At 40.8% G+C, this 15,819-nt stretch overlaps 1 protein-coding gene across 5 annotated transcripts in view; it reads left to right on the top strand.

Annotated features, from left to right (window-relative positions):
- Positions 1-15,819, top strand: part of MOB2 (MOB kinase activator 2) — a 106,586-nt gene that overhangs the window by 62,370 nt on the left and 28,397 nt on the right. The window contains exon 1 of one of the 5 annotated variants that reach the window (XM_035121654.3): positions 9,558-9,935. The exons of the other annotated variants lie outside the window; for them this stretch is intronic. Coding sequence (XP_034977545.1) covers positions 9,826-9,935 — 110 coding nt within the window. The 5' untranslated portion in view covers positions 9,558-9,825. Of the gene's footprint in view, positions 1-9,557; positions 9,936-15,819 lie in introns of those variants that run through there. 5 annotated transcript variants of the gene reach the window in all.

Here is a 15,819-nt window from a genome sequence, read left to right as displayed (position 1 = left end):
CAGGGCGTAGTTGATTGGAATACTGAACAGACGTGATGCATACTGCAGCATTTTGTTGCAGGTTCCGCTGTGTTTCATGTCACAGTATTATTCCAGGTTTTTTGGTTTGCAAAAATAGTATCTGCTAGATGGGCACACTTTCCCCAGAATCCTTTTAAATAATACTTACATGATAGTGTACCAGCTGCTACCTCAAAACAAGTAGCAATGGCTTTAAAAAGTGATGAAGTAATTCCCCCCCCCCCCCCGCACCCCAGAATGTCCCCAATTTCATCCAAAGAATCTCTGTTGAGAACTTCTGGCTCAGCCAGAAACCATAGAAACTATAAACCTCTTGTGGTATAAATGTAAATGCAATATCTGGTTGATTGGCTTCAGTTTTCAGCTAGTTCAGTTAGGCTCGGGAGAAGTAGATCACTGTTATTGTGAACTGCTAAATTCCACTTGGTTGTCTTAGAAACATATTGAAGCCAACTCTGAGCAATACAGTGAACTAGGAAAATTTTGTTACTTTGTCAGGTTCAAATAATTGTGTTCGAATACTTTAGCCTTTTCTTTTAAGAACTCTTTTTAGCCATTTTCTTTTTTCACTTCTGAGATGATTATCCTGAGGCTAAAATGAGGAAGAACGAAAATGTGGCCAAATGCAATTTGTGGGTTTTAGACTATAATCCAGGCTCAGTTTTTAGTTTAGATTGATGGTAGGAAACGGAGCAGTGTTAGGAAACAAAAATGCTCAGTCTGAGAAGTTTGTAAGAGAAATTGTCATCCACACTTTCACCCATATCATAATCTTACACGTTGCTTTTATTAAAAGTATACTATGATTAAGGCTCCCCCCTCATAACTCTAGTTTCTTAGACTAAGAACAAACCTTGCACTGTATATTCCTTACCAGTACTTTTCCTCCTCACCATGGTTTCCATTACATCTGAATTATGAAACTATAGTCTAATCTGGATCTACAATCTAGGATCTGAAACCAGGATAGACCAAGATGAAATTACAGTTCCTCTTGATATAAACAGATACCTTGGTTTGACAAACCCTGAAATTTTTCACCTATAGCATATGTGTGATAGGAGGAGGGCGTGTAAGGACATAAGTTTGATCTTAACCTAATAAATGATGAATTGCCTGAACTGGGCCATAGAGGCACACGTGGAAGGAGTTTCTAGATACATGTGCAAAGATATTTTAGCAAGTGAGCAAGTAAATCCACCTGTAACTGTTCAACAGATTTGAAATGGTGACAGGCAGCATATAATATGACCAGTGCACTGCAAAGATAGATTCATGAGTAACTCTTAAATGGTCTTCTGATCTGAAACATGCAATTCATACACATGGTAGTGAGCAAGCTGCTAACACAGTTCTGCATGTCTTGGCAAAAATAGTCAAATACAAGTAGAAAAATGTAAACTACTGTAGTTAAACAGAGGTTTTAAAGCAGAGGTTGGGTGGTCTTGGATGCTTTAGCTGAGATTCCTGCATTGCAGAGGGTTGGACTAGATGACCCTCAGGTCCCTTCCAACTTTTAAGATTCTAAAGTTACACAAAATACAGGGATGGTTTAGATAGAAGGATTTAGAAGTTATTGAAGCTCTGAGTATGACTTCATCATACAGTGATGTGGCAGCCAGGACTAATATGATTCCAAAGTGTATCAAAGAAGCAGGAATATTAAAATGCAACGATAGATCAGACAGTATTTGAGATTCCTACCTTGGTGCACATCCTTCTTGACTAATGGAAACGTATTTGATAGAATTCAAAGAAGAATTTTAACCAAGTCCAAGAAAACAGAAGAAGGAAAGTGGTCTGAAATCTGTCAGTAGTTGGAAGTGAATGTTGAACAACACCTATCCATAAGAAAACAGATTCTTAAATGTGATATCAATTAAATGCTGGATTAGCTCTTGGAGTCTAGATTTACTGCCTGTTGAAGCTCTTCAAGTCTGGTTTAAGTCGTGACTTAAACCAATCTAAATAAAAATAAATTCCATTTGAAATAGTACTGTCTCTGATTCATGTTTAAAGTAAAGGAAGATTTACTCAACCTCTTTCTAGACCAGTGATGGCGAACCTATGACACGCGTGTCAGACGTGACACGCAGAGCCCTCACTGCTGGCACGCGCTCCATCGGCTCATTCACGCTGTTGTTTTCCCCCCATTTGTCTCCGCTAGAGCTTGTCTCTGCTGTTAAAACTCGGATCCTTTTTTTGTTGTTGCTGCTGGTAGCCAGAGATTGGTTTTTTAACCCTTTCTGTGCTGTTTTTTTCTGGCGCTATGGCAGATTATGGGTGTAACAGCGTTCTTTTTTAACCTGTTCTGTGCTACGTTTTTTGGCGCTTTGGCAGACTATGTTGGTGCATAGCTGCCAAGTTTTCCCTTTTCTCGCGAGGAAGCCTATTCAGCATAAGGGAAAATCCCTTAAAAAAGGGGTAACTTGGCAGCTATGTGTTGGTGCTGCGTGTTAGTTCCAGCGAAGGTATTAATAGTCATTTATTTCTGTTCTATTTCCCCCCAAAAAAAGCAAAGCAACTTTTGCACCCCCCAAAAAACCTCCAAAAGCTCAACAACTCTGGGCACTTTGTGATAAATAAGGGGTTTTTGGTTTGGTTTGGTTAAGTAATTAGTTATTGGTTTATTAAATACAGTTATATGTTACAATTATACATTTTTTGTTATTTAAACTATAAATATTGCGAAATTATGGTTTTTTTCTCAAAGTGACACACCACCTGAGTTATGCTCGGTTTTTTGGCGAATTTTGACACACCAAGCTCAAAAGGTTGCCCATCACTGTTCTAGACTGCAACTACAATAGACAACCAGTTGCTATCTGAAGACGTGTGCATGCAAACGAAAGCTCATACCAATGACAAGCTTAGTTGCTCTCTAAGGTGCTCCTGGAAGGAATTTTTTTTAATTTTGTTTTGACTATGTCAGACCAACACGGCTACCTACCTGTAAACAGTTGCTATCTCTTCTTGTATTTTCGAGTAGCAAAACATGCAAGAGCCCTGGTATTTTACCTGTGGAACACCATAATTTATATTAACCAATCTTGCTCTATGTACCGATCAGTATGAATGGTATAGCCCTCTTATGAATGAAGCAGTATTAAGGATTTCATGTTTGTGAGAGAGATATTCAGAAAGCATACATTATTATTAAAACAAAGTTTTAACACTTAGTATTTTTCATATTTGAAAATAATTTTGTTGAGCTGCTAAATAGGACTGAAATATCCTCAACATGTCAAGCATGAGAACTTAGCCCTGAAACTGCAAGCCTGAGCACTTCCTTATCAACTGTTCTGTACAACTAACCTTTCTGGCATGCATTAGTGGTAAGTAGGTCATTGACTGAGGTTCCTAAGCCTTTCCTGTAGCTTTCTGCTTGCTTTGCAGACATGCTGGCACAAGAATCCTGTCTAAACAGGTTTTACCTTAGGAATATGAAGCTACCCTTCCCAACTTTGTATACAACAATGCAAATAGGATAAAAGAGTCATGTAAGATTTATCCACTTGTATTCAGAAACACATATGCTACTCCTGAGGTGTCTACTTTTGTTGTTGGCATCTTTCTGTCTTAGGAGACAGTGGAGGGATATACCTTTGGGGGTGAACACAAACCATTGGGAGAATTACAGAGCCTGCTATAGCTTTAGAGACTGATACCATGCCTGTTCCCATCTTCTGTCAGAAGCACTTGTGGAGGAAAAAAATCCTCCTGGAAGGATTTTTTAATTTTGTTTTGACATTCACACACTTGTTCTTAAAATTTGTAAACCTCCCTATACCCACAGGTTCATAGGAAAAAATATGTGTATATGAAGGGAGATACCAGGTGCCTGTGTTCATTTGATCCAGTAGTACAGCAGCAAATATTGTCAGCCTTTCACAGAGCACAACATCCAGTTATATAAACCATTAATAATATATCCTCTCCCTTGATACAAGTTAGATATATGACTCTCAGCCATTTTCTATGTCAGTTTTGCTTAGTATCCTATATAATAAAGTCCCTGTGTCTTTGCGTCCAGTCCCTGTGTCCGTGCTACTGCGCATGTGCCCCACGGACACAGGGATTGGACGCAGAGACTTGGAGCGCAGAGACCAGCCCCTCCTCTACCTCCTCCCACTGTCCCGAGTGGCGACGGCCTCCTCCACCTCCCTTCTCCTGAGGAGAAGCAAGAGGCCTCTGTCGCCGCCTCCCACAGCGCGCCTCAGGTAAGCGTGTCGCCCCTTGCTTTCCTGCCTCGCCGCGCCGCAGCAGGGAGGTGGAGGAGGCCGTTGCCACTCGGGGTAGCGGGAGGAGGCGGAGGAGGGGCCGGTGGGCTTCAGGCGCTCGACGGAGGCGATGCCTGCGCGGTCCCAGGGCTTCCCCTCCGTTCCCGCCCGGCTAGCGCCCGTTTACTGAACGGGCTGAATGACACTAGTTGACACATATTGACACGTTGTGAAGTGGAAGGGTTATGTTATGTGAAATGTGCAATTGATACTGAGTTAATTGAACTTTGAAGAGCCCTCTTAACCTCTTAGCCATTATATAAAACAGAATCTAAGATTAGGGCTCTAGGAGCAAAGTTCAGTGCTTTCCTTTTAGATGGGTTGCATTGCTTGGCAATGCATTTCAACTTCAAGGATTGAGGGGTGTGTACACACACACACACACACACACACACACACACGTCCTGACATTAACATTGCATAAGTAGCAAATGTGCTAAATGGTGACTAAAATATGCACAGTATTGAGAGCTCGTGTAGTGTGGTTAGAGTGTTGGACCAAGATGGGAGTGGGAGACCCTAGGTTCAAATCGCCACTCAGCTGTGAAGCTGACCGAGTGACCTGGGACCAGTCACTGGCTCTCAACCTAACCTACCTCACAGGGTTATTGTGGGGATTAAAGGAGGAGAGAGGGAACCATGTACACTACCTTGATCAGTAAAAAGCAAATACAATAATAATACTAGTCCTTTAAATATATTTATATACTAGCAATGAATAAGTATTATGGACCAGTAGTAATCAATCAAAATAATTATCTCCTTCCCCAAGCGCTAAGCTATGGCTAAAGAAACGTGTATGAAGAAATTGTGCTTGAGTGGGTAGAGCCTGAAAAGAAATTGCATCATAAGTAACAAGCCACCCAGGAAATGCTGTCTGCATTACCTCAGTGCTTTGCAAGACATGCACTTGAATTGTGGGAGGAATCTGTTATACTAATGAAGAACTAGATTAACTTGTCTGCTGTTTTTGAGAATAGGCTTATTTGAAAGTTTGATATTCTGTGCTGCTGCTGTATCCCATGTGTTTTCATTACTAAATAGCCTTTCTTATTACTAGAAGTGGATGATACAAGAATTTCTCCTGTTTCTTTTGGGCTCAGAATTACTGTGCTTTCAATATGTGTTTAGTTGTGTCAACACTTCTGTTCAAGAACAGAATTTCAAAGTGATATTGTGATATGGTGATGAAGCAAATTGAATGCCCCCCCATCACCTAACAGGCGTTGGAGTCCTCCCATGACACCTAGAGTGTGCCCCCCCCCCCCAGCATTCCAGCACCTGCTCTGCTTGCAGAAGGAGACTTCACACTTTTTTAAAATGGATATTTTATGGGCCTAAAGTACCAGTTTCAGACAGGAAAAGGAGGCACAAGTCTTCCGAATTATGAGTCAGAATCCATCAGGCAGCGAGTGAATGCATTTTTTTTAAAAAAGCCAAATATGGTAGCTTTGACAGACAATGGTCTTCAACACCTTCAGACATTTGTTGTTCAGTATCCTTCAGTCTTTGGATAGGACAGACAACTTTCTCAGTAATTTTGTGTGAATTGTTTTCACTTTTTACTTGCTGCAAGCTTGAAGCCTGCAGCATTTTTTCAGTGAAAGCCCTGAGTAGAAGCTTAAGTAAGAATATTATTTCAGAAAACAGTCTAAAATATTTAGCAGACATGTTTGGTTGGGCAGTAGTACAACAAGCACAATGAAGTGAAAAAAGAAAAGGTCAATTAGCAGTATCAAGACATTCATTATGTTAGGCAGGGACACACTGTATGGATAGGTTGCAAGTTAAATTAAATTGACTTTCCAATTAAACCGTGCAAACTTTTGTTTGTCTCAAATGCTGCACTGTATTCTTAGTCCGAAAAATGAACTTGATTCACTTTAATTTTGAGGCAGAATTGCTTTTTTGAACATTTTCCTCCAGGCCTCCTGATACTAATATTCTCTGTGGTGTTCACTGAATGCTTTGTTAACAAACGGTTGCTCAATTAGCTATTTATTTGCCTCTTTCTGTGGTCATAAAAATAAAGTGGTTTTGTAAACTCTCAAAGTGTTGTTGCTTATTAATATTTCCTTGCTGTTGAATAGGTCGTCATTGTTGAAATTAAACACAGCTCCTGCTGTATATGGTATAGCAATGCATCTAAACTGTCTGGAAAGTTTTTCATCATGTTGTACTTGATATTATGTCTGTGTGAAATGGCTAAGCAAAGGGATTTCCAACATGCATGAATTTCTGACAGCATTCCTACTGTTGACACAAAATGGGGATCATAGCTGCCAAGTTATCCCTTTTTTAAAGGGATTTTCCCTTATGCTGAATAGGCTTCCTCGCGAGAAAAGGGAAAACTTGGCAGCTATGATGGGGATGCCCATGCTTACAGTGCATTAACACGGGTTTTCCTTGAGAGTTGTCATGTGCTCTTAGCAATTGTACTGTTGCCAATAGCCCTCTCATAGAAATGAAAGTTTAGGCAGTAAGTAGTTCCTTTACTTAGCCACAGGATAGTAAAGGATTCAGGAACAACTGTAGAGCTTAATACCCTGAAGGAGCAAATGGGTAAGCTTAGGATGTTCGTGTGGGAAATGAAGTGGCAGAACCTGAACAATCAGGCTGTGAAAACAACACTATCACATTAACCTTCCAGTTAACAGCATGGCATATTGCAGGCAGATTTTGCCATTATCTCAAGATAAAATATTACTCCAGTTATGCTCTCAAATAAGCACTTGCACTGTGAACCAAATGATACACCCCTTAAATGGTGTTGATACTTTTTTTTAGTGGTGATTTTCTTAACATCTAAATGGGCCTATGCTCTCTAACGATTTTTTGAAAGCTTCCATGTTACAAAGTGTCTATATAAAAGTAGGCAAATTATTGCTTAAAACTGCATTTCAAGTTTCTTTCTTTCATGGAGTCGGAATGTTGCAACTGTCTAAATTTAAAACAATAGTAGCATACTTGCCAAAATCTAAAGCAAGAATGGTACACAATAGGATTCTTTCAAAGTGTGTAAATCAAGTTTTAGGTTTAAGTTTGTGGATTTTGCTATCTTCCTGCTTTGATGTGAAGAGTGTTTGCTATTGCTACGGCCTTGAAAATGCACCTACTTGGTAAGTGCATTGAAGTCAAGATTGCAGATTCAATATGTGAAATCTCTGTTTATGGAACTGATGCCCCTAATTGTACTGGGAGAAGATGAGCCCCCTTGAAGTGGAAAATGAGTCACATAATCTTTCTCCTTGGCTTCATATGAAAGGGAAGATACAGAATATTTTCTTTATCCTATTTGCTCAAAGAGTAGCAGAAGGTAGGGCTGAGCGATACCTGATTTCTTACACCATAATACTACACCACCTAAGCATCACAAAATGGCGGTATACTACAGTGTTGGAAAGGATCGGGAAGGAAGAAAGCAGTTGCAACTGAGGTGACCATGCCTTCCAGCCCGTGCTAAGGCAGCTGAGGCAGGACCTGCCTCATCCGCTGCTACCTTATAATGGGTGGGGCGGTGGGGAGGAAGAGGCAGCCCATCCCCCCCCTGTGCAAGCCAATTTTTTTGGGGGGCGGGATTGATCAGAGGAGAAGTGGGTGGTGTAAGGAAGCCTGCTTCTCAGCTGAACAAACCACCAGCTCGCAGGAGCCGGAGTGGGGGCTTTGTTAAACTGCTCTGCTGAGGCATGGGCAGCTGCACACCCATCAGCAGAGCAGTTTAAAGAAGCCACCTGCCCGCATGGTATCTCTACGGTATGAGGGCCAGAGCATGCTGGCGGCTTCACCAGTCATTTATTGCGGGTGAAGCAGCCCATCGCTCTCTGGCCCTCATACCGATCCTGCCTAGTAGAAGGTACCATAAGGTACCACCCATATGGAAAAGGAATCTATCTGAGCATTTTAACAAGACTTTATTCAGTTTGCCCCTGGATCAAACTACCGGTAGGTTTATGCTGTATATAACTGGAGACCCCTGCTTCCTTCAACATTGACTGCTTCTGTAGACCAGAATTCCCAGCTCCATTACTATTCCCTTGTTTGTTTCTTTTTTTAATACTGTCCTGGCATGGGGGAGCGGGGTTGTCCAATGCTTCTGTGTTGCATATAAGAGTTGGAAGATGCTTCATTTGGAAATACTGTACTACTCCAGCCAGTTGCTCCTGTCTGGGAAGAACAGGTATTATTATTTCAGTTTCCAGAATTTGTCACACCTATACTGCATTACTCCTCTCCTGATATGCCTGAAACTGATTACTCCTCTCCTAATATGCCTCACTTGACCTAGACCCTGCTGTAGAGGCACACTTCCAGTATTGGTTCCAGCAGCAAAACGCTTACATGCTGGTATGAATGCACCCTTGGTATTTGAGGATGACATGTGTTTATGCTGATGTCTGCAAACTACTACCTCCCCCCACCTTGTTTATGCTGATTACTTTAATCAAGTGTTTATAGGGTGCTACTGCTGACCATCATTAGTGGTTAAGGAGGAGTGAATTCCATGCTGGGTTGAATATGTATCAAGTCTTTAACAAAAGTCTTAAGTTCTGGAAACTTGGCAGGTACTATCTGGGAAAGGTACCATACTTTCAGGATTAATATAATCTGTATGAGCGATGGACATGATTCTGAAAGTGCAAAGCAAATTCTGAGTTAAATTGGATTTATTTCAGCTTCATCACTAACTTCAATACGAGAGTAGGCTTTTCATTCATGATGATTCCATACTGGGCACTTGGGGTGTGTGTGTGTGTGTGTGTGTGTGTGTGTGTGTGTGTGAGAGAGAGAGAGAGAGAGAGAGAGAGAGAGAGAGAGAGAGAGAGAGAGAGAGAGAGAGAGAGAGAGTGTGTGTGAGTGAGTGAGAGAGAGAGAGAGAGAGAGATTCATAATTAGTACTTGCTGTGAATATTGCATCAAAACTGTAGCATACTTCGATGTATTAGTTATCACTCTCATAATTTGACTAGCTAGATGTACATATAATTTTATATTGAGTTCATGCCTTATCTGGTGGCATGTATGTGTTATGAGATTTTGGACATGGTCTGCTAGGTTCAGTACTTCACAGTTCACAGAAATTGAAGTGTAAACGCGCTCCCTCCTCTCCTCTGTCCATGCAGTACCTCTGTAACAGGGTGCTTGAAAAAAGCTTGCTTATCCCTCACACTACTTCTCTTGTCCTGTTGCACAGCCGGCGCCAGTCTGAAAAGGCCAATTCAAATGCTTCCTTATTGGCACTGGCTCCTCAGGCTTGGCTTTTACTTAGAGTTTGTAAAAAGGAGCAGCTGTTTGTCTTTTCCAGCCTAGGTTTTTTTCCGGTTTCCTTTGCTGCTCTTTCATTGGCTGAGGGAAGGAGGGAGGGAGGGTTAGAGTGAAGTAAGCTGTGTAAACTCTGTGAATGTGGTTGGACTAGTTTTTTTGAGGAGGCAAGGAGAGAGAACTAGTAAAGCGTTGCAAGTCTGTACTGGCAGTTTCCAATTTTCCCCCTTTCCCCCTCACTTTCTCTCTCTTGTCTTTCTCCAACATGGTTGGGGATCATTGTAACCTCAGTGGTGAAAGACCAGTACTGGCCCAAACTCCCAAAACTGGATTAAGCTGCAAAATGGTTCTTCAGGCAGTGGGCAAAGTATTAAGGTAATGCCGGTAACTTCTTTTAAACAATCTTCTTGATGTGATGGGGGACAGAAGAAGCATATGTTGCATTCTCATTCTGTAGCTTGTTCGGCTATTAATTCACTTTGAGTGCAGACAGATCCTTATAGACATAGTGGCAAAACTACAATTGATTTTAAATGAGGCAAGATTGCAGGTGATCATGTGAAGTAGAACAATGTATTTAGAGCTAGGGTGTTAATAAATTTAGGTTGGATTTTAGTAAAGACAACAGTAGTTTAAATGGCTTAGTCTTGCCCCAATTTTTCTGACTTCTGCATTCACTATTTTAGAATTCAGAATCAAAAGAGAAAAATGTTTGGAACTTCTTATTCTCAAAGCACATGAACACCTTTGTTCAAATGTTATTGGGCTTCAACTAAGAAATGTAAACTTCATGTATGCATATTGATGGTGGGGTTTTCTGGTAGAATTACTTAAGTAATGCTGCAGTTCTGTGTGCGCTTAACTGTGGAGTAAGTCTCATTGAATACAATGGGCATCTTTATTTTAAAGTGAAAATGCATATGATTGGGTTACAAGTCACTTTGCTGAATAATTTGTTTTATTTTTATTTTTTGTTCATTAATGTGTTCGGTCATAAGGTTTAATCAGGCTCTCGGTCCAGAGTTTGTAATAGGAATTTTGGTCAGACGAGGAGTTTACTTTTCCATTGTAACTTCCAGAAATGTTACTACAGAAATAAAAATACCTTTCAGCAGAAGTAGTTCTTAAATCAAACATGAACATTTATTTAAATTTGAATGTATGGTTAAATAAAGTGGTTAAAGATCAGTATCCAATGAATGAGTTTATTATTTTATCACAACTTGGTTTTGGTGAAGGTTTTGGGGCAGTATGTCAACCAGAATGTTATCCCCCACTTCCTTTCTTGCATTGTGCTGTCCACAAAAAGGTCATGGGCATTTATTTATCTGCATCCATGGGGTAAATGATATATAAATGATATATTTGAAATGCATTGTCTTGTAAGTTACATTTTTCAATTATTTGTAATGATAACACTGGTATTGACATGAAAGTGACGAACCCAGACGGCATAAGTGGGGTACTTGGCTCATGAAGAAAACTCTGAACTAGCCAATTACCGTGTTTCCCCTTTTTTAAGACACCGTCTTATAACTTTTTCCCCTCAAAAAAACACACAGTGGCTTATTTTCAGGGGGTGTCTTTTTTTAAAAAAAGTGCTGGTACAACTGGGACCCACTGGCTCAGGACGCTCAGTGCTCTCTTCTGCGCGCTGCTGGGCGCGTTGTTGGCGCTGCCAGTTCCGAGCACCTGCAGGGTGGGGTGGGGGTGGCAGTGCTTTAAACCCCCAACCCTGTAGAAAGCAATGGAAGTTATGGACCGTAACAATCCTTAAGAGGCGCAGGTCTTAAAAAACCCCTGGTATCACCCTTGAAGCACAGCCTTCCAAAGTCAGGGGGGAAGAGGTCTGTTTAGACAAAGGAAAGGATCGGGGGTGATTCTGCGCCCTGGGACCCACAGAACTACTTTAATAATCCCAACCTGGGGGGGGGGGTCAAATAGTGAAGCCCCATAGCCCTGTAGCAACAGAAGGCACATTCTGAAGCACCCAAGCTGTTCGGTTCCATAAAAAATCCAGGAATTGTAAAATTAACAATAATAATGGGGGGGGGCACTCTATCCAAAGAGTTAAGAAGGAATGGGAAAGTGTTGAGTTATATATGGAAAAATATGGAAAGGAAAGTTAGTTAAAGATAAAAAATAAATAATTATCGCAAGGGAAAAAATAACATCATAAAGGGTAATAATATTAAATATAAAATAGACAACACAACAGAAAAAGCAATGAGATCGCACAGGAGTGAGGGAAGTGGGGAGAGAGGGAGGGGGGTAAGGAATGGATAAATGGAAGGAGGCAATGGTTGGAGGAGGGTATAGGGGGATGAATTAAAGGAAAATTAAGACTGAGAAGCGCATGGTTTTTGTTTTTTAAAGATGCAAAGGCTTGCAATCAGCCAAAGTATAGAGCCCAACTTCCAGGAGACTGCGATCTACTTGCGGATTTATAAACTGGAAGTGATCTACCCCCGTTTTATTGGTGTTCAGGTCAGAGTTGTTTTTAGAGAGAGGAAATATCCCATTTTTGAGGTTAAAGTAAAAGTTCCTGACCTTTTTTTTATAATGAGGAAATGCTGCTAAAACTCCGTTCTTCATTCCACGAAGGGGAGAGGGGGCGGGGCCGGGTGCTCAAAGACAAAAGAAATAGAAAAGGAGATAGCGATCAAATGCAGCCTCCTGGGGATCGATGCAGCCGCCGGGAGAGGCAGGGGCTGCAGCCGAGTGCTGCTTCGCAAACAAACGGGGGAAAGTGCTTAGAACCCAGAGAATCCAGCTGAAAAACACGAAGCAGCAACAGCAATTGCACACACACCATCCCAAGCCAGCACAGTAACCAAGTCCCAAAAGCAAGAAAGGACTCAGTAAACACTGCTGCGGCCGGCGTTGCTGCTGCTGACTCGGGGAGCTCAGTGCTCTCTTCCACACAGCGCCTATCACTATGGCTTATTTTCGGGGTACGGTTTATATTTCTCAAATGCTTAGAAATGCTGCTATGGCTTATTTTATGACTACGCCTTAAAAAGGGGGAAACACGGTAGCAATGGCAACATAGGTTGTGAGTAATGATATGGTATGTGAGTATGATCGCCTCACTGCAAGTTAAATATAATTACTACATTTTGAGGTGGAGTTGTGGCTTGCCTGACAGCGTTGGCTGCCATCTTTTGCTGAATCAAACTGCAATTAACAAAGATGGAAAAAGTGATGTCACAATGCAGTATTTTTCATCATTAGTGACTACTGGACTCTTCTAAGTGGTGTGTATGTGTGTGTGTGCATGTGCATGCTACAGGTAGACTTACATAATTTAGCAAGCCACTTTCGGCATTTCATTTTACAGGTTTTGTCTTGCCCCCCTCCCCCAATGAATAATCCAAAATTGAACTTGTTTGGGGCACTTGGTACTTACTCTCTGGTGCATAAGGATATGAAAAACTTGGGAAATGGCAAGCTCTGGGTGTGTGCTGTGCAGGAGGACAAAAAAAAAGGTGGTGTTTGTGTGCTGGGATTCTGCAGAAGCACAGAAAAACCTTAATCCAACTTCCTAAGAATACCATCTGTCATTAAGGAATGACAAGAACTAACCAGACTTCCCAGCCTTATGTTTATGAAGGTACGTGTGAAAACATGTGGATGGTGTCTGATGAAATCTCAGAAGGCAGTGAGAGTTTCTGAGTAAGATTTTCAGGAGTCACAGGCAAGGCTTCAATGCCATGTACAGTCATACCCCAATTTGCGACCGCTTTGCGCACATGCAGAAGAGCCCCTCGGTTTACGACGAACTCGGGGAGCGACTGGCTCCCCGGAACGAATTGCGGTCGCAAACCGAGGTATGGCTGTATAGGCTGTTGCTTCTCTCCATGTTAAGGATGAGGATAACAAATTTTGCAGGGCAAGAGATCCTGCCCATTTGCTTAATTGGCAAATTTTATTCCAAGTCAAAGAAAGCAGTATTTCTTATCACAGAATTTGGGCTAACTTGGTGCAGTATTGTGTTCTTTGCATGTGTTTCTCTTCATCGTAGATTATGGACCTGAGCAAGAGTTACTATGAAACTCAAGAGAAGTTGAGGGGAATTTCCTTAGTTCCTTTGACTTTTCAAACAAGCATGGGAACCCATTTTTTATCTCATTTAAAATGAGTTACTAGTTATGTATTGAGATACTCACCTACGGTGCCAACAAAAAAAAGGAAATAACCAATTAAATCTTTCCACATCTCTTTGCAATACCCTGTTCTGCATGCAATTATTATCAGTCAGCAGGATTGACTAATATAAGAGTTTAATAGCTCTGTTAGAGCAAATAGGCTATGACTGAAAAGGGTGACTAGAAATGGGACATGAAGGAACAAGGCAACATAGGCTGCTCAGGAAAGGTAAATGAATGATAGTTTAGATTGTATAATGGGTTTGTGTGTGGCAGGTGACAGAGGGTTGTGCCAAGAAGGATGAAAACAAATTTAACTCTCTGAATAGTCTTTTTTTAAAAAAAAAAATTGGCAAGTTGGCTGTGATAATTTCAAAGTGTCCTTTCAATTTGCCAGGCTTTAGTCAGCTAGTTCAGTTTAAGGACTGTGGAACCTAAAATCAGCAGAACAGTAACCCATTCATCATGCCATAACTGGAAAGAACTGCTTTTGCTATAATGTTTGCTGAGAGAATTAGGGAGCAGGCACACCTGGCTTTCCCATTGGAATGCTGCCACGTTTCTCAGGAAGCCTATGCAGTCTTTGCTTTCATACAAAGGTAGCACCTGTGTTCTTCCTACCACCTTTTACATTTATCCACCTCTTTGGTTGGTTTGTCTCTTTGCTGTTACCGCTCCCTGACTACCACTTAGTTGGCTGTGCATGTGCATGTGCAGGGGCTGTGCATGTGTGTGTAAAAACTAAAATGTTGCTTTACTTGAATTGCTACAGTACATCAGGTAGCAGTAAGTTTTGTTAATAATATATCGTCTCCTCATCCAACAGTTTAGGTAGGAAGCCAGCCCACTTACATGTGCACGGTTTCATAGAATATCTAGTGTGAAGGGTAAATCTGGTGAAGCTTCTTCCTGGTTGTTAAAAATCCATTTCCAAGATCTACTGCTGTTGCTTTTGCTGAAAGTTCATTATTCTGGAGAGAATTTTGTCTGTTTCATGGACACACTTTGTGAACTGGATCATATTCACCAAGCCCATGATCCTTTTATGTTTGAGTTAGTTTGCTTGTTAAACAAAAGCAAACAGTATTGGGACTGCTCACTTTCCAGTCATGGCTCCTCCTTATATACTTTAATTGTATTGCAACTTCTAGCAAAAGCATGGTCGTGCATTTGTGCAATTTGATTTAAGTTTATACAGTGATGATTTGGCTGAATCCTAGGCTCCAGTACTCCAAATTCTGCACTTTGTTGCCATCTCAGTTACTTACTCAGTTGTGCATGTAGATATGGTCTAGAATTTAACTTTATTAAAAACAGGAATGGTAGAAAAGTTGAATAAGGATCATGAGTCACTACTATCAGATTAGTAGCCATAGGTAAGGAACCAGAAGCTATGTAGATCCCTGAATCCCAACTCTGACTAGTAGAAGCCCTCTTGATCCTGAGCATGCACACGTTTCTTCTGAGTGTATTTGCAACACCATGATAATGACATTTTCTCTCTCTCAAGGATACACCTTTTGCTTCCTTGAATTATGTATTCTATAAATTGTTAGGTTGAATATAACTAAACTGGCAATCCTTTTGATTAACGTCTTATCAATCTCCATCAATTTTACAGTGCAACTAATGCAACTAATTTTAGTTAGGTGCTAGAGAGAAATTAAATGTTTTTTTTATAGGAAGTTCAGCTTCTTTTTATAAACAAGTCAGTTGTGTAATACTACACATACTAGCTCTGAGCAATGTTTTATTTGCAGACTAGACCACTTTTATCTCTAATGGACCAAGTTCAAATTTTGTAAGATTGGGCAAAATAACTTAATCACAGTTTGAACTACTCTGTAGACATTGCTAGAAAACAGATCATCTTGGAACTTGTTTAAGCAGAATTTAAGATGGTTTGGAGACTGCTGGGCAAAATGCAATTTGGGAGCGCTCTGAACTATTTTTGTCTTGCTCTGTTCTTTTCTCCAACTTTCCATTTGACAAAAATAGTGTAGCAGGGAAAACTTTTGACGGAGAGCAAATTATTGTCTGCAGCTTGAGTTGAGTTTCTTTTAATTGATTCAAACTGAAACCTGATTGTGTCTTATTAGAAATATATCAAG

The sequence above is a fragment of the Zootoca vivipara genome, chromosome 1 (genome assembly GCF_965207765.1).
Source record: "Zootoca vivipara chromosome 1, rZooViv2.hap1.1, whole genome shotgun sequence".
Lineage (NCBI taxonomy): Eukaryota > Metazoa > Chordata > Lepidosauria > Squamata > Lacertidae > Zootoca > Zootoca vivipara.
This window is presented reverse-complemented; position numbering and strand designations above follow the sequence as displayed.